This window comes from Molothrus ater, chromosome Z, assembly GCF_012460135.2.
Source record: "Molothrus ater isolate BHLD 08-10-18 breed brown headed cowbird chromosome Z, BPBGC_Mater_1.1, whole genome shotgun sequence".
NCBI classification, from domain to species: domain Eukaryota; kingdom Metazoa; phylum Chordata; class Aves; order Passeriformes; family Icteridae; genus Molothrus; species Molothrus ater.
The window spans coordinates 403884-426248 of NC_050511.2; the positions used below are offsets into that span (position 1 = coordinate 403884).

The following is a 22365-nucleotide window of genomic DNA, read 5'->3' on the forward strand; positions in this document are numbered from 1 at the left end:
GATAGAGCTAATTAAGTTCCAGTAAATCAGTCCCAGCGTTTAACTGTGGTATTAATTCCATGTGGAATGAAAAGCTATTTGCTGTGAAGCCAGGTTGGGTTGGATTTGCAGCCCCGAGTGCCGTGTGTGCAGTGGTTCTGTTTCCTCTCCGCAGGGCATGAAGGACTCTCCGGTGCGCAGGGCAGTGAAGGACACCCTGTCCAACCCCCAGTCCCCACAGCCGTCCCCCTACAACTCCCCCAAGCCCCAGCACAAGGGGGCCCAGAGCTTCCTGCCCCCGGGCTGGGAGATGCGCATCGCCCCGAACGGCCGCCCCTTCTTCATCGACCACAACACCAAGACCACCACCTGGGTAAGGGCACTCCAACCGAGGCCCCGGGGCCATGGTCCCATCTCTGCCTTCCTGCTGCATGCCCCTATTCCAGCATGGCACTTGTCTTTGTGGTTTTAAGAGCCAAAAATGTGCATGTGGATGTAAAAGCCCTTGTAGAGTGCAGGCATCCTAAGAACAGGCCTGTGGGTTTTGAAGCATATCCCTGAATACAGCACACATTTAATGGAGTCAGGTCTTACATCACCCTTGCTTATTCAGCACTGGAAAATTCAGTGCCCTGTAGAATCCTAATAAGGCATGTGTTGTTTTATTCTCCGAAAAGAAAAGAATAACTGTAACAGAGGAGGATTTCCAGATAAGTCTGTGCTTGACTTTGTAGATCTGCCTTATCTGTTGGATTTACAGTTGCATACCTGTGTTCCAGGAGGATCCGCGGCTGAAGTTTCCAGTGCATTTGAGATCCAAAGCGTCTCTGAACCCCAACGATTTGGGCCCTCTTCCTGTAAGTGATGCTGTGCCTGTGTTCTAACCTACACCTCCTGTCCCAGGGCTCTGCTCCGTTCTGGGCACAGGCTGCTGCAGCTCTTCTTGGAAGCTCTGAAGCCCTGCTGTGCCCTGGGGCTCACTCAGGCCCTCCAGAGCCAGCCCAGGAGGCTCTAACTCATGGTCTTTTTCTGTGCTACTGGGGTGTTGAGCTTTGCACACTCTTACCTGGGCTGTGTCTGACTGTGCTTTTAGATAATCACAATCACTGCTTAGGAAAAACAGAGCAGATTGTGCCAAGCAAGCTCTATCAGTGCACCAGCATATTCTAGCATTTAGAAATCAGAATAAATTTTGATTTTTCAATGAAACCTCCATATTTTGCAGAGCAAATCATCAATTTAATGTCAGAAGTTTTGTCATACTTGTAATCAAAGTATAATGGGGATTTACAGACATGTCAAATGCAGAGCTTTGCTTTGTTTTTAAAGTACTCCCAGCCCTTAAAGGTAGAGAGTAATGTGTGAAAGCTGACACATTCCTGGTCACAGCAGCAGGAAGGCTTTTTGGCTTTAGGAAACAGCTGTGCTGTTGCAGTTGTCCAGGTACATGGGGCGTGTGTTACCCTTGGAGGCACCGAAGGCCCAATTACAATTTGTTCTGTTAACTGCAAGGGGTGAAACATGCAGTGAAACCAGGGTAGCCTGACCTGTCACTAGCAACAGATTATTAGTAACAGATTTCACTTCAGTTAGTAACAGAAATCTGTTAGTAACAGATTTCACCTCAGTTAAACCTCCTGGTTGGGAGCGAGGTTGGGATGGCTACAGAATTTCACACGAGTTTCTCCAACAAGACTGAAGTGAAGTAATTTCTCCTCTGTATTTTCTGGCAGCCCAGGCTGGCCAGCATTGCCTGTCCCTACAGCCTGCCATCCACTCTCCTTTCTGCACTGCAGGCACTTGGGACATGAGAAAAGGGAAGGGATGAAAAGGGAAGCACTGAGGACTAGGTTAGGACATTCTTGTCCCACTGTACAGGGAGCCTGGGTTACACATTTACAGTAAATAACCCACATGGCTTTCAGAAGCAGGAGCAGAAACTTTCCAACTAAGCCACGATGGACCATCTGTTCTCTGTGATTGTTTGCTCACAGAGGAAATGGTGGGAATCCTGAGGCAAGAGGTTTCCACTATAAAAAACATTCCCTGCACAGGATGCAGTCACCTATATAGGTCTGAGTCTGCCTGGATGTGTGGCCTTGCCATTATGCATCTGGTCTCTTGGAGTTTCCTACCTCATAAGCATCTTTGAGACAAGTCCAGTAGGTGTGAGCAATGCACTGCTTCAGGCTGTGTGACACTGATACTATTTCACTTACTCTCTCTTTTCTTTGTTTTTATTTCCCATTTCCAGCCTGGCTGGGAGGAAAGAATACACCTGGACGGAAGAACATTTTATATAGACCATAGTAAGTAAGCACTCAGGTACTAGAGCAAACAGACAAAGGGAGGTACTAAGTATTGAAGTGAAAGCTTTGTGATTTTACTCTTCATTTAGGAAGCCAGGTGTTGATATGTGGAGACATTGATACCAGAGACTTAGTGCCCTCCTACGGTACTGTACATTCACTGGAAGCTTGCTTTAATTGGCTCATCAAGCTTTGTCCCTCTCTGACTTGTGAAGCATTAACATTTCCTCTCTGTGGTTTATTTTGTTCTTGTTGATATTTTGGATTTGTTGTTGTTGTTGTTGATGATCCCATGGCTTATTTGCACTTAATAAATTAAAATATAAACTAGGAATAGAAAATAAGATGAGAAAAGATCCTGTAGCCACAGCTCCACATATAGGCAGTGGAGCAATTAGCACTGAGAAGTACTTTCCTCTGCTTCCAGGTCTGTGGCAGTGCTGATTCTGATCTTATTTCCTATTTAGAGCATGTGAAACTGCACCAGCCCATTAATATTCTCCAGTTCTGTTAGTGGAGTTTTAGTGTAAGTGATGTTTCATTGTAGATTTGTCTTCCTAGAGCATCTCAGAACTGCTGTGTGAGTTTTGTTGGTGTTTGGAAACAAAGCAGCCCACAAAAGGCTGGGCTGGGTCTTCTTATAATAAGACATTTCTTCACAGCCATAGCTAACTCTCATAACCATCAGAGGAGTGTGCACAGAGAGTTAAAACCTGAACTTACCATGTTTGACAGAATTCGGTTTGTCCCCCAGTATTGCTGACTCCCACACTCATCCTTAGAGATGACAATATTAAGTCATTATTAAAAGACTGATTTTAAAGTAATACCAATTTTGAAATGGTATAAATACTTTTAACTAAACATTACAAATAACATACTTGTTAAGCACCCGATGAACCTCTTCCAAACTTCAGTACAGAGTTATTATCCTTTATCCCTTCTGTAATTGTTTTTCCCAACAGAGATCTGGAAATATAACTATGGCCAGTGATTCTAAACTGCTGCCACTAAGGAGTCACAGGATAAAGCTGTCCCATTTAAAACACCTGTGTAGCTGCTGAGCCTCCCAATCTCTCTTAAAACTCTTTAATTTTTCAGTCTCCTAAAGCTATTTGAGCATGTGTTAGTCTCTGAAACGGAATGTTAAAGTCATACATTAATTAGAATTCCTCAAAGAATTTGTTAGGAAGCAAAATTTATGTGCATCTGAATTCTCCCGCTAGTCTCTTTTGATCTGAGTGGATTTAGCTTCTTATATAGCATTTTTCACAAAAGTTCAGGGAAGCTTTTGGTAATGCTGCCTGTTTCCAGCAGATGTCCCTTTGGTCCCAGCCTGGTGCCTGGGCACTGCTGCGGTGGCTGGCCTGGGGGGCCTGGAGGGAGGGCCAGGGGCTGTGCCACTGCCAGGACACAAACCCAGCAGGACAAGTGTGACAGAGTCAGCTGCTGGTCATGTCCTGCTTCCCTGCTACGTTTTGTACCTCTGCTGCATAGTTCTCCAGCACTGTTTGTCCTATTTTTGAGATGTTTTTCTCATCCCTGGAAGAAAGTGCCAAAGTCCCTGCAGCCAGCACAGCCCCTGTGCTGTGCACAGGGCCCAGGAGCACTGAGTACTGATGCAGCACCCCCGTGTTTCTGGTACCAGAGGCTGGGTGTGACAGTGAACCCTCTCCCTGGCTCTCTGGGCCCTTACCTTCCATGGACACACTGGTGTTCCCTGTTCCCTGCACATTGCTGCCATTCCTGGGAGCCTCCCAGGAATGTGCTGTCTGCCTGTTGGAAGGGATCAGAAGGGAAAACAACCATTCTGCAACCATTTTCTGAACCAGTAACTCACAGACAGGGGGGTGAATACACTGAATGGGCTCCCCTCAGAGTCTGTCCACATCCACCTGCACGTGGTGATATTCACAATATGCATCAGTGATTTACACAAGGAATTAGGAGGAAGCACTCCTTAGTTCAGCAGGAAGCAGCAGGGCAGGAGAGGGGAGAGGGGCTCACTGGAATGGGATGGGAAGTCACAGTGAGTCTGGCAAATGGCCATGCAGTGTGCAGGAAGAGGCTGTGGAAGGAGAATTGCAGTGTTACTCAGAATGGGAGTAATTAGCAGAATTTGAGTTGAAAAGGGCATGAAAAATACCATCACCTGGTCATGAGCTATCTCACCCTGTGATGTATTGACAGGAGTGCCTAAATCCAACCCGGAGTAACCATTCTGATGCCATCAGCACTGGGAATGTCTGGCTGTGAGAGTTCTGTATTTGGCAGGGGGTCCCAAACTTCAGGGAAATAGTGGCCCCATTGGAAAGGCAGGGAGAAGAGGGAATCATCAAAGGCCTGATCCTGGTTTATGACAAAGAATTGTATTGGTGGGAAGACTCAAATTTTTGAAATTTTTGAAAATGTTCTTCAAAAAGAATGAGTTTGTTATTCATGTCCACTTGGGATAGGACAGAGAATCCTGAGCTACAGTTCCAGGTGAAGTGGTTCATGCCAGACCCTTGTAGCCCTGGAACACCATTTTAAATATGGAGTCCCTGTAGGACTCAAATGAAAGTTAGACTGAGATTCGTTGGTGCCATCGCATGCCCTGAAGTACAGAGAGCAAAGAGCTGACACACTGTCAGTCATTTCCACTTGAGTTACCTCTGATTCCACAAAAAACTGGCACTGTGGTTTGTGGCTGCTGGTGTCAAGAAGGTGACCAGAGAACTTTGTAGAAGGGAATTGCAGTGTAGGAGTTGAAAAGGGAAAGGGTGAGGCTGGGTGTCCACCTTGGCAGCAGCTCTGCTCTATGAATCTCTGGGGTCTCTGGAGCTCAGGCTGGCAGCCCTCCAGCATTCCCATAAGTGATAAATAGCTTTCATATGTGAAGGGAAATTAAACAGCATTTTACTATTAAATTAACTAATAGATCAAATGTCTTGAAATGTGCTTGCAATCATTTAGAATTTTCCCCAGTTAACATTTGCTGAATGACACTTTTCAAATCCCAGTCCCTCTTTAACCAGCTTGGGATGCAAACTTACAGGGCTTTTCCAGTTCTAGAGACGTGGAAAATGCAATCTTGATTCCTGATACCCAGTTCCTAACCCAGAGCAGTGTCTGTAACAAACAGAGGGATGGCAGGCCAAGGGTGACCAGCACCTTGCCACTGCAGGTGGCACCTGGGACGGGGTTTGGAGCATTGTCTTATTGTTGCAACACCATTGTTTTGTTGTGATTCTGTCGTGTTCAGAATCTTGGGAGGAGCAGCTGTCTGGAGGCAGGGAAGGGGAGTCCCACCATGGTCCTGTAGAACCTTTCCTGTCACCCTCCTGGTGCTCTTCAAAGCTGTAGATGGAAAGAACTGGGCTGTGTTGCGCCACTGCCAGCATCTCCATTGGTCATAACTGGGTGATTTTCTTGCGCCAAAACAGGACATTTCTGCCTCCCTTTATCTTCTCATTAAATCAGTATAGGAAAAATGTTATTCCCTCCAAATCTAGAAGTATGATACTTAGCTGTCTATGCAAAATTTCCAAAGTAACTTAGGGTGTCACTGCCAAAAGCTCTGGGTTCCTTTACCTGTCAGGCTGTGCATCTCCAATCCCAGCCTGTGTTCAAACGAACATGTTCACTCACTCCTGCAGATGTTGCCATCAAAGCAGTGCAAGTTCCCTGGGTTCTGGGGTAGTTCTGTGTTTTTTAGTGAATGTTTTCAACTAAACAGTGTGTTGGAGCTGGGGAGGGTGGGGAGACACAAGCCTTTGCTAACCCTGACAGACCTGAGCAGCGCTAGGCAGAAAAAACCAACAGAAATTCACAGTGTGGTACCAGAGAAGCCATGGGATAATTTCTTTTGTTATTTGCAGATAATAAAATTACCCAGTGGGAAGACCCCAGACTGCAGAACCCAGCCATCACAGGCCCAGTAAGTACTGCTGTGGGATCTTCCATGAAATATCCTGACTGGGTACAGCTGGAACAGCAGCAGGCCCTGCCTGCTCCCCAGATCAGGGGTGGGCAGCCTGGGGAGCAGGAGCTCTGCCACTCCACATCCTAAGTTAGAAAAGGCTGGGAATGTCACACCAAGCTCTGGGCAGTCTCCCAGATTGTCCAGGGTTTGGGGATGGTCATGGAGAAGTGCTCCTATTGACCCATGACCTGGGTCATTACTGACAGTAGGATTTTACTGAGCTGACACACCGTTCTGTTGATTTTGGGATCTCTGGGCAATGAAAAGCTCTTTACACTTGGCAGGAGAGAGGTGGGCCTATGTAGATTCAAAGTGTGGAAAAAAAGACACAAAATGGGTCTGTCAGTTTAAAAGACATAAAGCTGCATGCAAATAAACAGAGGTTTCAGACTATCAGCCTTAGAAAAAAATAAACACAGCATTTTACTTCAGTATCAAATTTTAAAAATATCAAAGAGTGATTCTTTGACTTTTTCTGCTGGGTTATGCCAGTCTATGCCATTTTATGGTATTCTGAGTGATCAGACTTCAATCCCAAGATATTTCCTGGTACCAAGAGTACCTTTTTATTCTGCATAAGTCCTTGGGACCTTTAAGAGTTTCAGCAGATGAGCCTGCTGCAGGATTAAACTCCACTTGCTTAGTAATAATATCAATAATAGTCACTTTTTGACCATAGTTGCTATTGGAGGGATTTACTCATTTATCAGGCATTTAAAACTGGAGATCCTCACACACAGCACTGTGCAAATTGCTAATAGGCCTCTCCCAGAAACGCTGAGCATAAATGAGAGAGACTATTTGAGAAAGTTTGTTTGAAGGAAATGAAATTATCACAGTCTCCTTGAGCAACTGACAGTGGTTTGTTTGTTGGTTTTAAGAGAAAGCAGGAGCTAATCAATTTCACAGAGGCGCTAAGGATTCATCTGAATGCTTTCAATATATTTCTGGTGCCATGACAAACAGAATTACTTAAATTGCATTTCACATGGTGTTTAAATAAAGGAAACATGTAGAAAGATTATTTAATGGCTGTAGTAAAGTCATATTAACATCAGTAAAATGAACAGAGTAAAATGATGTCATTTAGTGGGATTTTTAAATCTCTCCTGGCTGCTGTGCCTCATGGGTGGGTTCAGGGGAGCCCATAGCACAGTGTGTGGGTTGTACATCCCTTTTGAATGCTGCGGGGTACCGAAGTGCTGAGTAGCAGGAATGACACGTCCTCCCACCGCTCCCAACAGGCGGTGCCATACTCCAGGGAGTTCAAGCAGAAGTACGACTATTTCCGCAAGAAGCTCAAGAAACCTGTGAGTAGAACCAGCTCGGGGGCTGCAGGACACGCCTGCCAGGTTACTCCATTGTGCTGCTCATCAGGGGCTCAAGTAGGAGCCAAAAACATGAAGCAAAGTTTGAATTTGATGGGTTTCTCAACAAAAAGCTTTTCTAAGTCTTAGAGACTCACATTTTTCTAGATAAATGCAAATGCCCTTAAAATAGAGCACAGTCAATGTTTGTCCTTTTTTGTTTTGTTTGTTTGATACTTTTCTTGTCATTTTCATCAAATATTTACTATAGAAGTTTGCAGCACTGTTCTGGAACTGGCCCGGTTTCCCTCATGCTCTCAGCCTGTGGACTGGGAGAGCACTGGGAAATAAAACCATGGGGTACTGGAACACCAGGTTTCTGAGCTGTCACTGGGCTGTTGTCAACCAGTAATTTGCCCAAAGACTTATTTCTTGAGACTAACAAGGGTAATCTAATCTTCTTTCATCAGGCTGACATACCCAACAGATTTGAGATGAAATTGCACAGAAATAACATTTTTGAGGAGTCCTACAGAAGAATCATGTCTGTGAAGAGACCTGATGTACTAAAAGCCAGGCTCTGGATTGAATTTGAGTCAGAAAAAGGACTTGACTATGGAGGTGTGGCCAGAGAATGGTTTTTTCTCTTGTCCAAGGAGATGTTTAACCCTTACTATGGTCTCTTTGAATACTCAGCAACGTAAGTGTCCATTAAATATTTGTACTCTCAAGGGATATACATTACATTTTGCATAAGAGGCAAAGTTGCTGTGGGCAGAAGTAGCTCCTCCTTCCTGGGGTCTCCTGGGCAGCCCCACTACCCTGTTCCTACTGCCCTTCAGAGAGCCTCTGGAGTTCTCCTTGAGAGCCCAGAAAACATTTCCATTGCTCAGACAATATCCAGGGCAGCAAAACTGCAGTTTTTGAGGCCAGTAATGGTGAAGGGACCAATGTCACAGAAAAGCCCCTTTCCTCTGCTGCCCAGAGCTCCAGCACTGCTGTAGAGCAAGCTCAGAATGCAGCTGCTCGTTCACACAGCAGTGGCCTCCCAGAACTCTAAAATGGGGGCTGCCCAGCTTTAAAATCTCGGAGCAATGCATTAGTGCAAGGGGAGAGGGCGTCTCTTGCTCACAGTGGGTTTGGTTTGCTGCTGGGTCAGCCCTTCAGCCCTCAGTGGCTCCATGGTGGGACGGACTGGAAAGGACTTGGACACAGCCCCATGGCGCTGTTGAAGGGACATGCCCCTAAGCACAAGTTATTTATTAACATATCTGAGTATGTGCTTATTTAAAGACTTGGTTCTTTAGCTATTTTTTTTTTCTTTCCCCAAAAAAGGGACAACTATACACTTCAGATTAATCCTAATTCAGGTCTCTGTAACGAAGACCATTTGTCGTACTTCACGTTCATTGGCCGGGTGGCCGGCCTGGCTGTGTACCACGGGAAGCTGCTGGACGGTGAGTCCTGCTCTGCTGCTGCTGCCACGGGGCTTTGGGAAGGAAATGCACCTGCTTGGGAGCCCTGGGGACAGTCTGGGACTGGCACTGTTGAGACTTAAATGGTGATTCACAAAATTACAGTGGCTTACTCAACAAGTGGGTTTCATACAAAGTTTTGCTCCATTCCCCACTCAAGTTAAAACTCTAAAACCAGCATGAGCACTGTCCCTCAAGGAAAAGCATGGAATTTGTACCAGTCATTTCCATGAAAACCTGCAGCCAAACTAGGGGGGTCAAATGCAGCATATTTTGATATGTAGAATTACTGCTGAAGGATTTAATTACAATTTCTGCTGCATTTTGAAATCTCACACCAGGCAGACTTTACTGATCAGATTTTCCTGAGTCCTGGTGCAGAAGAGGAAACAGAGGAATCCTGAGCAGGGGAAGCTCAGCAGCCTGGTTTTCAGGCAGCTCCTTGGAGAGAGGAGCAGTGATTTTAAATGGGATAGTGTGCCCTGAGCTCAGTGCCCCAGCTCTCTCTGCCATTAATGCTAGGGTGGTCAGTGGAGTATGGTAGTTAGTGGATAATTGTAGAAACTGAAAAACTGGACTTTCTGTGCCTCAATAAAGCTGAGCTGCTATGATGCTGTTGCAGTTGCAGGACTGTTACAGTCAGGAGTAAGAGGAAATGCCAGGGGCGGTGCCCTCAAGCAGTCTTACCTTTATGGGATGTGCAGGTGCAGAGCAGGGCATGTAACGCTCTCCTCTCTCTCACAGGCTTCTTCATCAGACCTTTCTACAAGATGATGCTGGGCAAGCCCATAACGCTGAAGGACATGGAATCAGTGGTAAGTCTCCATTTAACCCATGCCAGGGCTCACAGGCCATGGGTTTCTACCACTCTGCACTAATTGCCCATTTTCAAACTGCCTAATTGTGATCTGCCCTAGGATAGCGAATACTACAACTCTCTGAAGTGGATCCTGGAAAATGACCCTACAGAGCTGGATCTCATGTTTTGCATAGATGAGGAAAACTTTGGACAGGTATGTAAAGGTTATTTACATCTTAGAACTGGTTCTTGCCAACAAGTACCTCAGTACTGAGCAGAGCCTCGTGGTGGTGAATGCACTGATCAGCCTTCACCTGTCTGTGTTCCCAGCTGGGACTGGGGGTGCACATTCCCGCCAGGGAGCTCTGACATCTCTGGGACAAGCTGGAAATGCAGTTGAGTTAAACACTTGCAATGAGGAGGAATAAAGGTGTCCCACAGTCCAGCTGGGACATGGTGCAAGCCCAGGGACTGCTTGGCTTTCTGAGGTCAAAGGTGTTCTCAGAGGAGAGTGGCAGAATGATGCCAGGGAGGTCCTCTCTGTCCTGCCTGTCACAGGGGCAGCTGGTACGACAGACAGGGGGAAGCTGCCAGGTTTAAAAGGGTCACAGTCAATGGGTAACTTTTGCCATTACAAATGAAAATGTTGTAGACATTAAATTAAATTGATTTGCTTAGAGGCTTTTATGACCTTTTTTAGTGTCTTCCCTTTGTTTACTTCTGAGACCTAGATCCTGGCTCCAGGTATGACTGGACCTGGGGACTATAGGGCTTTTTATAAAAACTTACTTCAACAATTCAAACTCAATGTCCTGTCAAAAACATTCTGATCCACTTTTCAGTGAATACTGCCTTTTTCCTGAAGCAACATAAGGTTATAGATTACATGGAGAACTAGGGAGAGTATTGAAGCCACAGAATAGAGAGGTTTTGTAATATACTGGTTGGCTTTGGCAGTTTCAATATGTGATTTAGCTTCTTTTATTATAAAAACTATTATAATTTTGCATATGTAAAGTACGTACTTAGTGGTTATATAAATATATCATTTTATTATTATAAATTATATTATTAGTAAATGGCCAGCCTCTCTCTGCCAGTTTTCTGTTGCACAAGTTTGTTCAAAAGTGTAAATCAATTTACTAATGATTTCCTGATGCTGCTTGTAAAATGCTGCTCAGGGAGAGTGGGTTCTGGGAGAAAATCCCAAATGTCCTCAAATAACGGGAGGTTTTTTGGTCTTCTGAAATACAGACATATCAAGTGGATCTGAAGCCCAATGGGTCCGAAATCATGGTAACAAATGAAAACAAGCGGGAATACATTGAGTAAGTATCATTATGGAACATGCCTGGGGGTAAGAAAGAGCAGTTGTACTTAAAATTGACCCTACTGCAATTCCTGTCCTTTGTACTGCACAAGAGCATCAGGGATTGCTGGGAAAAAAAACCAGCTTACTGTTACCATTGGATATATCCAGTCAGACATAAGAACAAAGAGTAAATTAAATTCCATGCTTTGTTCTCCTGAAATTCCCCCACATGGAAACGTGCATCTCCAACATCTGGCTCAAGATCAGATGAGCCAGAAGGTGCTCTCCAGCCTGACCTTCATCCCATTGTCCTCCTCTGCCAGTCACAGACCAGAGCCAGGATTCCAGTGCCAGCATTCCTAGCAAAAATTGGCCAAATCTGAAACTAAGTTTTATTTTCAGCTTTCCCAGTTCTTTTGCCTACCAGGATGTAAAATGCTAAATTCACTTATACCTGCTGGCATTTTAAATCAGAGCCTTTTCCAAAGTGAAAGACATTAAAATTGATACATTCATGCAAATTGGGAATTCATTTCCAGTGCCTGGACCTGGACCAATTCCATGCCTGGAACTGATTTTTTGTGCCTGCACCTGTGAGGTGTTTGTGCTGTGGGTGACTGGTACTGAAAGGTGTCATCAAGGTGTCCCCTTGATGCTGCAGTTTATTTCTTTATTTATAGAAATAAAGAGATGCTGTCCTGACAGCTCTCCTCAGAGCTTGCAGACTTTGCTGGGAATTTTTAATTACTCAGTGCTCTGGAAGAATAAAATGTCTGCTCACGTAGGTACCTACAGGAGCGAAAATATTCCCACTGTGATTTGGTCATAGTCACTGGGGTTTTTGGTTTGTTTCTTCAAAATTCCATCAGACACCAGCCAATAAATTGCAACAACTGATGAAAGCTGCTTAGTTCCTTGAAGTTGCTGAATTGTTGTAAATGACAAACTGAAAGCACTTGGGGTTGCTGAAACCTCTGAACACTTGGCTGAGACCTGCTAATGAGTTTGTTTTTCTGATGGGGTTTTGTTTCTTTCTGCAGCCTGGTCATCCAGTGGCGGTTTGTCAACAGAGTGCAGAAACAAATGAATGCCTTTCTGGAGGTGAGGCTCTTTAGCTCCTTTCTTTCACAAAAGTAGGGATTTTTTTCTAACACAGATTTCTTACCCACTGGTGTCTGTGAAAAGGGAGCGGGGAGCTTGCAGGGAATGCAAATAGAATACTTACGTTTATGATTTTTTAGTTTTATCTTGTGTAAGAATATATCATCTTTCCCTTATGAGAATAAGGTCATTCTCTTTTCAAGTTTAATTATTTGAGCTTGAAGTAATTTGGTCATTGATGTTTTTAATTAGGATTTATGTGGGATGAGAGTTTTAACTTTGCTTTTTTTCTTTTTAGGGATTCACAGAACTGCTTCCTATTGATCTGATTAAAATTTTTGATGAAAATGAACTGGAGGTGAGTCAATTTGGTGCCCCAAGCTGACAGTTCTCTGACAGATACACCATGTTCTGGGCTCTTCAGTCATCCATCCCTCTCCCTAAGGGAACGCGCAGACGCAGCTGTCTTGCTCAGAGTTGGAAATTAGATGTTTCTTCCTAATTAATAAATCTACTCATGGCATGCAAAGAACTGCACTCAGAGAGGTGGTTGAGGGTGTGCCTCTGAAAGCCTGGAAGTAGCTTAGTGGGTAAGTGCCATCATGCCAGTCACATTCGAGCCAAACACGTGGAAGTTGCTGTCACATTATGGCAGTGTGCAGCCATTCTGCAGTGACTGGAATACTCTGTGAAGAAGCTCTGACTGTCCCCTGTGTGTGCATAAATGACTGGAGGTCAGAGTCCTGAGGGGCAGTGACACCTTGTCACCCCATGAGTGCAGGGAAACACACTAATTCGCATCCCACCGTTGTGTTCCCTGCAGTTACTGATGTGTGGCCTTGGCGATGTGGATGTCAATGACTGGAGACAACACACCATCTATAAAAATGGTTACTGCCCAAATCATCCCGTTATCCAGTGGTTCTGGAAGGTAAGACTGGCACCACCTCTGACTGGTCCTGTAAGTGAAAGTTATTGCCCTTTTTTGCAATCATTTTTCTTCATGCAAACTGCTAAGAATGGGGGGTGTTGTGCTGGGGGCAGGGCCTGCTCCCATCTCAGGCAAGGGCAGGCGTAGCTCCTGCTGGAGCAGCCCACAGATGGCACCTGGAGCAGAGAGGATCCATTGTGGCCAGAGGGGTGGCTCATACAAAAGGTGATTCCTGCTGGCTTTGGGCTGCTCTTGGGGCCCATCCAGGCCGCTGTAGGAGGCTGAGACTGACGGTGTCCATTTGCCAACAGGCTGTTCTGCTGATGGATGCTGAGAAACGGATCCGGCTCCTGCAGTTTGTGACCGGGACGTCACGCGTGCCTATGAACGGATTTGCTGAACTTTATGGTGAGCTGCTCGTGGCAATCCAGCCAGCCTTTGACCCACACACAGCACTCAGCTGGAAATGCTGATCTCTGAGCTGAGCTCCTTGGCATTATGCAAGCTCTGAAACCAGCTCACTGGGCTTGGAAAGAAAGAACCGCATTCATGTTGCTTTAATGTACCTGTTACAGGTGAAGAATCCAGCCCACAATTGATGCCAACATTTCACGTTAAAAATAATGTTGAGGCAGTCTCTGTAGCATCCAGCAGTTTCCGTTTCATATGGTTTTCATTTTCACCCAGGTTCAAATGGTCCTCAGCTGTTTACAATAGAGCAGTGGGGAAGTCCTGATAAGCTGCCCCGGGCTCACACCTGGTAAGTCACCAAAGCACAAATTCCAGAGCTGCTTCTGCCAGAAGGGCCATGCTGCTGACCATGCTCAGCTCTGCATCAAACAGCATTTGATCCTGTGGGTCCCCAGTGCCTTCACAAACTGAGGAACTGAAGGATATTATTTTATTTCCCACATCCTAGTAAGTGGATGTAATGAACTACAGCAAGTCAGACATCACCAAACAGCCATAAAAAGCCCATAAATCATTGGAGAATTCAAAACAAATGTAAGATTACAAAATAATTTAACCCTGGTTTATAGAGTTTCCAAATATTGAAAGCATCCAGTACGAATTTGTCTTGCTCTGTTACATTTCAGGAATCTGGCTTTTTAAAGAAAAATGGTGCTGAATAGACTATCAGTACAGACTAGGGGATCTTTCTGTGAAACTAATAATTCCATAGAATAATGAGCTTAAAAAAAAAAACAAAAAACAAAAAACAACCCTGAAAACAAAAGCACAAAACCTACCAAACACAAACAACAATACTACCCTAAACACACTCCAAAATCAACCCATCCTATTTGGGTTCCAGTTCTCTGCTAGCTTTTACCTTCAGAAGATTTACTCTTGGATGTTTAATCTTTTTCCCCTCCAGAGAGCAAAGGATCTGTCCTCTAAATCCAGAATAACTTTTGCTGAGCTTCAAGAAATCAGTCCTTTGACAAATATTGTTTTCCATCATCTAAATACAGTGAAGGGCTTTCTGTTGGCTTTTTTCCTCTCTGAAATGATTCTTACCAAATTCCTACTTCCAGCTTTCCAAAGGAAGGCAGCACACAGAGAGCTCACCCTGGGCAGGTGTGAAGCATGCAGGGAACACTGTGGACCACAAGCTGCACTCTTAATCAAGACCCCTAATTATTTAATCTTTTCTAGTTCTTTAAAACTCTGTTTTCCCGTGGATTATTTGAGTGACGCTTTCCTTGTCCCTTCCAGCTTTAACCGCCTAGACTTACCTCTGTATGAATCTTTCGAGGACCTGCGGGAGAAGCTCCTCATGGCCGTGGAGAATGCCCAAGGGTTTGAAGGGGTGGATTAACTTGGCAGCAGCCATTCCCTCTCCAAGCACGTTCTGCTGGCTTTGGCACCTGCCCGAGGGACTCAAGGGCTTGTGGCACAGCAGTTGCCCGGCGCTGGCTCTGGAGCAAAGCCCGGCAGTGCGGGGGCCCAGCCCCGAGGCTGGGGCTGGCACCTGGGGTGGCCTCGCTGATGTTCCCGCACCAGTTGCGAACTGATCACATTTCAGCAGGACTTACTCTATTTATGTTGTGCCTCTGTAGGCAAAGCCCTTAATAAATATTTTACACAATTTCTAATGGCAATGAACGGGATTAATCATTTTACAGGTATAGTATTACAACTCATGTTTACTTCTTAATTGATTTAAGCATTTTCAGATTTTATTTCATTACAATTAAATATCATATACTTGGAAAAATGAGCATTTTTCTTAATTTCATAGCAGACTTTTTTTTTCAAAGCACATTGAGCCTTGTGTTCCTAAACCAGGAGAGTAGGAAAAAGCTCTGTTGGAAGCTTTCCCTCCACAGGCTGTCTCTCAAAAGCAACTCTCTTCATTAAGCACATCACTGTTGTTCTGTATCCAGAAGTATAGGCTGGATGTTGCATTTTTGTATAAGTACTAGAAAAGTGTCAAGGCACAGCAGAGCCCTGACACAGCATGTCCAGATCTCTGTTCTACTGAAACTGCCTCGTTACTGCCAAGCTGTACATGTGCTACAAAGCATCTGGGCTGGGGCTGGCATTTAGCCTTTTAGGAGAACGTGCTGAACCCTGTCATTCTCTCTGTACAGTGATTCGTTTTCCATCCTTTCCGCATTCCTGTTTGCAATGGAGGCATTCCAAATGAAATCTGGCACTCTGGAACACAGCTCTGTTCTGGCTCCTGTTTGTGTGCAGTTGCTAATGAACCTAATTAACACTGAGGTTGTTAATTTCTAACAGCACTGACTTTGAAGGCACTTGCTGTACCACCAGGAAGGCAGACGTGGTTTGAGCATAAAGTTAATGGGATTTTACTCCTTCCCACTACACATGTCCTTGTATGGTGAATTTGGCTGCTCCTGTGTAAAAGAAAACCCCACCAGCTCTAGACCGGAGCCTGCAGACGTGTTCCTCAGTAATTGTTTCTGTGATTTCTTTTTTACTTACAAAGATTTATTTAATATACGCTGCTATCTAATTCATTTTGTTACCTATGACATGTTGCATGCCTAATCTATAATGTCTGAGTTGCATCTGTTTTCTGGCAGATTAAAGGTGACAGATTTGTGCTTGCCCCAGTGCAGTGACATGGTGACAGCACTGCTGGAGCAGGGCTGGTTCCACTGACCTGCAGCTCTGCCCCAGCCTGCTCCCCAGCATCCAAGCAAGATGACACCACTTGCCAAAACAAACTTCCACCTCACCGCCAACAGTTTTTGAGCCCTAGCCTTACCTGCGTGTCCAGCCTGCATCCAGCCACGCTGCGGAGCCTGGGATACAGCATCACCCAGCTGGGAAGAAGCCTCACTGCCAGTAGCATTCAGCAGTTATGGTCCCAGTCCTGAGGAAGATTAGGGCAGTACTTGAATGCAGTCCAAGATTCCTTCTCTATTAAATATGCTTCCTGACATTCCTGCCTGACCTTTTCCATCTGAGGAGCGAGTTGGAACACAAGACAGTGGCTGGCATCAGAGTAGACAGGAATGCCGGACTGACTGCTTGGCTCTGGGGATAGAAGAGATAAATCCAGGTATTCCCACTGACCTGTACATTAAGCACAGCTGACTCTAACGCGGAACCCCGGAGGGTCCCGAGAGGCAGGGCCCGGGCGACATCAGGGGCGGGCCCGACACAGGTGCGCGGGGCGGGGCCGAGGTGATTTAAACCCCGGAACTCGCTCTTCAGCCATTTGCTCACGATGAGCGCGGTGAGAGTAGGAGCTCCTTGTCCCGGCTTCCCAGGTGAGTCGTGGGGGCTTCGGCTTTCCCACCTCTCCCCCTCCTTTCTTCCCATATTCTTCCTCTTTCTCCCCCCTTCCCTCTGTCCCCAAAAACTCCCCACCTTCCTCCCCACCTAGCCCTCCTTCCTTCTCCCCGTATTCCTCTTTTTCCTCCCCATTTTCCCCTTTCCTCGGCCCCCCAAAAACCACCGCTCCTCTCCCCCCTCTACCACTACTTTCTCCTCCCCGTATTCCTCTTCCTTCTCCCCTGTCCCCCAAAACCGCCCTGCCCACCTAGCCCTCCTTCCTTCTCCCCGTATTCCTTTTCTTTCTGCCTCTTCCTCCCCCGTCTCTCTTCCCCCAAACTGGGGTAGAGCGAGCCACAGAGAAAGCAGGGGAGAGGAAGGACAGCATCAGGCCTCACCCGGCAGGTATCGGATGAGCGGCCCGAGCAGGGCCCCGCTCTCACCCCGGGCGCGGTCGAGAGCGACAGAGGGGGAACGGCTCCCTCTGCCCGCGGCGATCCAGCCCCGCTCGTTCCGCTGCGTGCCCCGGGGCTGCGGCGGCCTCGGGGGCCCGGGGCAGGCTTGGTGTCCCCGCGGCGGGAGCGGCAGGGCCCGTGGGGTCCCGGGGCCGGCACGGACGGTCCCCGTGCCCCGCCCGCTGCCAGCCGCGAGCCGGCGGCTGCTCCAGGGAAAAGCGCCGTCCTCCTGGTGGGCCCGGCAGCAGCGCAGCCCCGGCTCCCTGCGTCGTCGGAGCCCCGGCGGGACCCCAGCCCCACGCCGGCCGGAGCAGCAGCGCTAGGCTCGGTCCCGGCGCCCGTCCCGGAGCGGCTCTTCCCGCCCGCGGCGATGCCGGTCCTGATCCCAGCCCCAAGCCCGCCTCGATCGTCCGGCCCCAGGACTCGTATATCGCTCGCCGAGGAAGAAGCGGCTCTGCCCAGCTTCCACAATAGGCACCGGCGGGACCAGGACCCGAATCCCCGGGCCCAGATCCCGGTCCCGGTCCCACCGGAGCGCCTCGGGCTCCGCGCAGCGCCGGGAGCAGCCCCCGGTCCGAGTTTCCGCACAGCGCCGAGCGACGGTCCCGCCACACGCCGAGATGAGCATCCACCGCAGAAAGCGGGGCGGGCGCGGGTCCGCCGGGATTTACGGGCGCGGGCGGGGCGGGGCCCCGGGGGGCGGGGCCGGCACAGGTGCGAGGGGCGGGGCCGGCACAGGTGTGGCGGGGCCGGCACAGGTGCGAGGGGCGGGGCCGGCACAGGTGTGGCGGGTGGGACGTGCAGAGGTGCACGGCGCCCCAGAGCGGCTGCGCGGGGCGGGGCTTAGAGGATTTAAACCGCGGAGAGGGCCCAGCGGAGCCATTTGCTCCACGGCGCTCGGTGAGTTAGGCTGCAGCTGGCTGGCCTCTATATTTTTCTTTTTATTCTACTGTGTTTCTTTTGTATCTCTTTTTTTCTTTTTTTGTATTTCTTTTTCTCTACACCTCTCCTTGCAACCCTCCCTTCCTCCCCTCCCCCACCCCCTACACCCTCCCCCCCCCCCCAAACCCCCCCCCCCTCCCTCTCCCCCCTAGCCCTCCCCTCCCTCCCCCCCTACGGCTGCCCCCCGCCCCCCCCCTCTATTCCCCTACTCACCCCTACCCTGTCCCTCCATCCTCTCCCTCTTCCTTCCACCCGTCCTTCCCTCTCCAGCCGGGCTCCTCTCTGCCCCCTCTCCGTGCTCCCATTTCCCCCCCGCAGTCTCTCCCCACCTGCCTTCAGTCCTTCTTCTTCCTCTTCCATTCTTCCTTTCCCCCCTACTCCGGCTCCACCTGCCTGCTTTCCATGATACCTTCTCCCCCACACCTTCCACCTCCTTCCCCTCAACCTGCCTTCCATCCTTCCTTTCCTTTCTCCACCCTGCCATCCCCCTAGCCCCGTCCCTTGATGCCCTGCGCACCCCAGTCTCTCCGCACGTGCCCTCTGTCCTTGTCACCTTCCTCTCGACTAGCGCCTCTGCCCCCCTATTTCCAGTCTCCATCTCCTGCTCGCTCTCTCTCTCTCTCTCTCTCTCTCTCTCTTTCCTCGCAGCCGCGGGGCTCGGGGTGCCGGGCAATAATAAAGCCCAGAGGGCCGGAGCCCGGCGCCCCCGCCCTCGCTGGGGTCCCCACACGGGGCCGGACGCGCTCTGCGGGTCCCCCCATTGCAGTGCAACACACCGCCCGACACCGCCGGGGCTCCGGCTGTCCCTACATCACACTGGGGGGTGGGGGGTGCGGGTTACAGCGGCCCCCTCATTAGGAGGGGGTCCTGGGGGGGGGGGGTGTTAGGAAGGGCCCCCTCATTAGGAGGGGGTCCTTGGGGGGGGGGGGGGTGTTAGGAAGGGCCCCCTCAGTAGGAGGGGGTCCTTTGGGGGGTGGGGGGGTGTAGGAAGGGCCCCCTCCGGAGGAGGGGGTCCCGGGGGGGGGGGGCGGGGCGGGCCCCCTCCGGAGGAGGGGGTCCGGGGGAGGGGGGCGGGGCGGAGGGGGGCTACACCCCCCCTCCAGACCCCGCCCCCTTTCCCCGGACCCCCCTCCTCCGGACGGGGTCCCTGCCCGGCCCGCTCCCGGGGACCCCCTCCTCCGGACCGGGGCCCGGGGGGGGACGACAGAGGGGAGGCCCGTTCGTTTGTCTGGCGATTTTTCTTTTTCACGTCTGTTCACGCTGCAGAGCGACGCGCTCCCCCTCCTGCTACCCCCCCCCCCCCCACCCCACCCGCCCCCCTCCCTCCCCCGGGCCCCGGTCCGGAGGAGGGGGTCCCCGGGAGGGGGCCGGGCAGGGACCCCGTCCGGAGGAGGGGGTCCGGGGCAAGGGGGCGGGGCCTGGAGGGGGGGTGGCCCCCCTCCGCCCCGCCCCCCTCCCCCGGACCCCCTCCTCCGGAGGGGGCCCGCCCCGCCCCCCCCGGGACCCCCTCCTCCGGAGGGGGCCCTTCCTAACCCCCCCCCCCCCCCAAGGACCCCCTCCTAATGAGGGGGCCCTTCCTAACCCCCCCCCCCAAGGACCCCCTCCTAATGAGGGGGCCCTTCCTAACCCCCCCCCCCCCCCCAAGGACCCCCTCCTAATGAGGGGGCCCTTCCTAACCCCCCCCCCCAAGGACCCCCTCCTAATGAGGGGGCCCTTCCTAACCCCCCCCCAAGGACCCCCTCCTAATGAGGGGGCCCTTCCTAACCCCCCCCCAAGGACCCCCTCCTAATGAGGGGGCCCTTCCTAACCCCCCCCCCCTAAGGACCCCCTCCTAATGAGGGGGCCCTTCCTAACCCCCCCCCCTAAGGACCCCCTCCTAATGAGGGGGCCCTTCCTAACTCCCCCCCTAAGGACCCCCTCCTAATGAGGGGGCCCTTCCTAACTCCCCCCCCTAAGGACCCCCTCCTAATGAGGGGGCCCTTCCTAGCCCCCCCACCACCCTCCAGGACCCCTCCTAAGGAGGGGGCCCCAGTGTGATGGGGGAAGCGGAGCCCCGGCGGTGTCCCTCACGTTCACAACCATGGAACTGCATGGGGACACCACCCGGGTCTCCAGCGGGGCCGGGGGCGCCGGGCTCCGGCTCTCCGGGCTTTATTATTGCCCGGCACCCCCAGCCCCGCGGCTGAGGGGGAAAGAAGGAATGGAGAGAACGGGAAGAGAGGAGGGAGGAAAGCGAAAGGGGAAGGAAAGCCCGGGAGGGGGGGAAGAGGGGCAGTGGATAGAGGAGCGAGAGAGAGGGAACAGAATGGAGTAGCGGGGTAGGGACAGGACAGGAAGGAGGGGGGGGGGGGGGGGGGGGGGGGAGGTGTCGGGTTAAGGGGAAAAGAACGGGAATACGGGAAGGAGGAAGGAAGGGTAGAGCGGGGGACAGGAGGGGCGGCCGACAAGGGAGAAGAGGGAAAGGGGGGTGGGAGAGAGAAAGAAAGAGAATATGGGGAATTGGAAAGGAAGAATGGAGGGGGAGGCCGAAATGGGAGGGAAAGGAGAGGGCTTTGGGGAGTAGAGGGAAAGGCAGAGAAAGAAGGGGAATACGAGAAGGAAGAAGGAAGAGCAGAGGCGGGGACAGAAAGGGAGGCCGAAGCACGTCCTGTCCCGGGCTGCGGAGCCCGGACAAGGAGGCACCCGTCCGCAGCGCGCTCAAGCTGAGCAAATGGCGGCCGCGGAGATTTCTGGGCCTTAAATCACCTCGGCCCCGCCCCGCGCAGCCGCCCTGAGTCCCTGCACACCTGAGCCGCACCTGCCCCTGAAGCCGCGCCCCTGGTACTTCCTTGCCCCGCCCCCGCCCGCCTCCGGGCCCCGCCCGCCTCCGGGCCCCGCCCGCCTCCGGGCCCCGCCCGCCTCCGGGCCCCGCCCGCCTCCGGGCCCCGCCCGCCTCCGGGCCCCGCCCGCCTCCGGGCCCCGCCCGCCTCCGGGCCCCGCCCGCCTCCGGGCCCCGCCCGCCTCCGGGCCCCGCCCGCCTCCGGGCCCCGCCCGCCTCCGGGCCCCGCCCGCCTCCGGGCCCCGCCCGCCTCCGGGCCCCGCCCGCCTCCGGGCCCCGCCCGCCTCCGGGCCCCGCCCGCAGGGCTCTTCGGCTCGCTTCGGCTACACTCGGCTGAACTCGGCCACAATCGGCTCTTCGGCTAAATTCGGATTGGTTCGGCTGAACTCGGCCACAATCGGCTCTTCGGCTAAATTCGGATTGGTTCGGCTGAACTCGGCCACAATCGGCTCTTCGGCTAAACTCGGCTTGGTTCGGCTGAACTCGGCCACAATCGGCTCTTCGGCTAAATTCGGCTTGGTTCGGCTGAACTCGGCCACAATCGGCTCTTCGGCTAAATTCGGCTTGGTTCGGCTAAACTCGGCCACAATCGGCTCTTCGGCTAAATTCGGCTTGGTTCGGCTAAACTCGGCTACTAATTATTAATTATTAATTTTATTAGTAGTAATTATTCTTTACCTAATAATTAATTTTAAAATTAGGGAATAATTAATTATTCATAACATAATGAGCTATAATTACTCATTAATGATAAAATTATTGGAAAGTAGTAAATAATTAAGAATTAATGGTGACCTCATGAATAATAATTATACGATTATTCCTGAAGTAGTAAATCAGTAATAAGAATGATGGCCTTCAGAAGAATTAATTATAATAATAATTATTGACTAGTAAATAACTGAGGGAACCGAACCGAGCTGCGCCGAATTCAGCGAGCGGCACCGAATTCGGCCCAACCGCTTCCCCCATCACACGGGGGCACCCTCCTTGAGAGGGGGTTCCGAGGTGGGGGGAGGTTAGGGAGGGTCCCCTCCGGAGGAGGGGGTCCGGGGAAGGGGGGCGGAGGGGGCCACACCCCCTCCAGGCCCCGCCCCCTTCCCCCGGACCCCCTCCTCCGGACGGGCCCCCTCCCGGGGACCCCCTCCTCGAGTCGGCTGGGGGGGAATCAGGGGGGGACAGGTCACTCTGCAGCGTGAACAGACGTAAAAAAACCCACA

General features: G+C 50.7%; 2 protein-coding genes across 5 annotated transcripts in view; both read left to right on the top strand.

The window, feature by feature from the left end:
- NEDD4L (NEDD4 like E3 ubiquitin protein ligase) overlaps positions 1-16258 on the top strand; it is an 83118-nt gene extending 66860 nt beyond the window's left edge. For 2 of the 4 annotated variants that reach the window (XM_036402499.2, XM_036402497.2), the window contains 17 exons: positions 155-352; positions 759-836; positions 2234-2288; positions 2378-2434; positions 6149-6207; positions 7497-7562; positions 8030-8259; positions 8895-9016; positions 9779-9849; positions 9952-10047; positions 11088-11161; positions 12186-12246; positions 12545-12604; positions 13070-13177; positions 13489-13585; positions 13865-13937; positions 14897-16258. In XM_036402499.2, the coding sequence (XP_036258392.1) occupies positions 155-352; positions 759-836; positions 2234-2288; positions 2378-2434; positions 6149-6207; positions 7497-7562; positions 8030-8259; positions 8895-9016; positions 9779-9849; positions 9952-10047; positions 11088-11161; positions 12186-12246; positions 12545-12604; positions 13070-13177; positions 13489-13585; positions 13865-13937; positions 14897-14999 (1608 nt within the window). In that variant the 3' untranslated portion in view covers positions 15000-16258. The remainder of the gene's footprint in view (positions 1-154; positions 353-758; positions 837-2233; positions 2289-2377; positions 2435-6148; positions 6208-7496; positions 7563-8029; positions 8260-8894; positions 9017-9778; positions 9850-9951; positions 10048-11087; positions 11162-12185; positions 12247-12544; positions 12605-13069; positions 13178-13488; positions 13586-13864; positions 13938-14896) is intronic. The other 2 variants (XM_036402500.2, XM_036402498.2) reach the window with 1 other exon arrangement.
- A 625-nt stretch (positions 16259-16883) lies between these two features.
- Positions 16884-21790, top strand: LOC118698937 (proline-rich protein 2-like). The gene is made up of 3 exons (XM_036402494.1): positions 16884-16898; positions 17336-18143; positions 21093-21790. The coding sequence occupies exons 1-3, from the start codon at positions 16884-16886 to the stop codon at positions 21788-21790; spliced, it is 1521 nt and encodes a 506-aa protein (XP_036258387.1).
- Positions 21791-22365: the final 575 nt, after the last annotated feature.

What these genes read in the sequence shown, in the direction of transcription:
- LOC118698937 (XM_036402494.1), top strand. An exon ending in GTGTGGCGGGGCCGGCACAG is followed by an intron (nt 18,144 to 21,092) that starts GTGCGAGGGGCG and finishes CGCCCCGCGCAG; the next exon opens with CCGCCCTGAGTCCCTGCACA.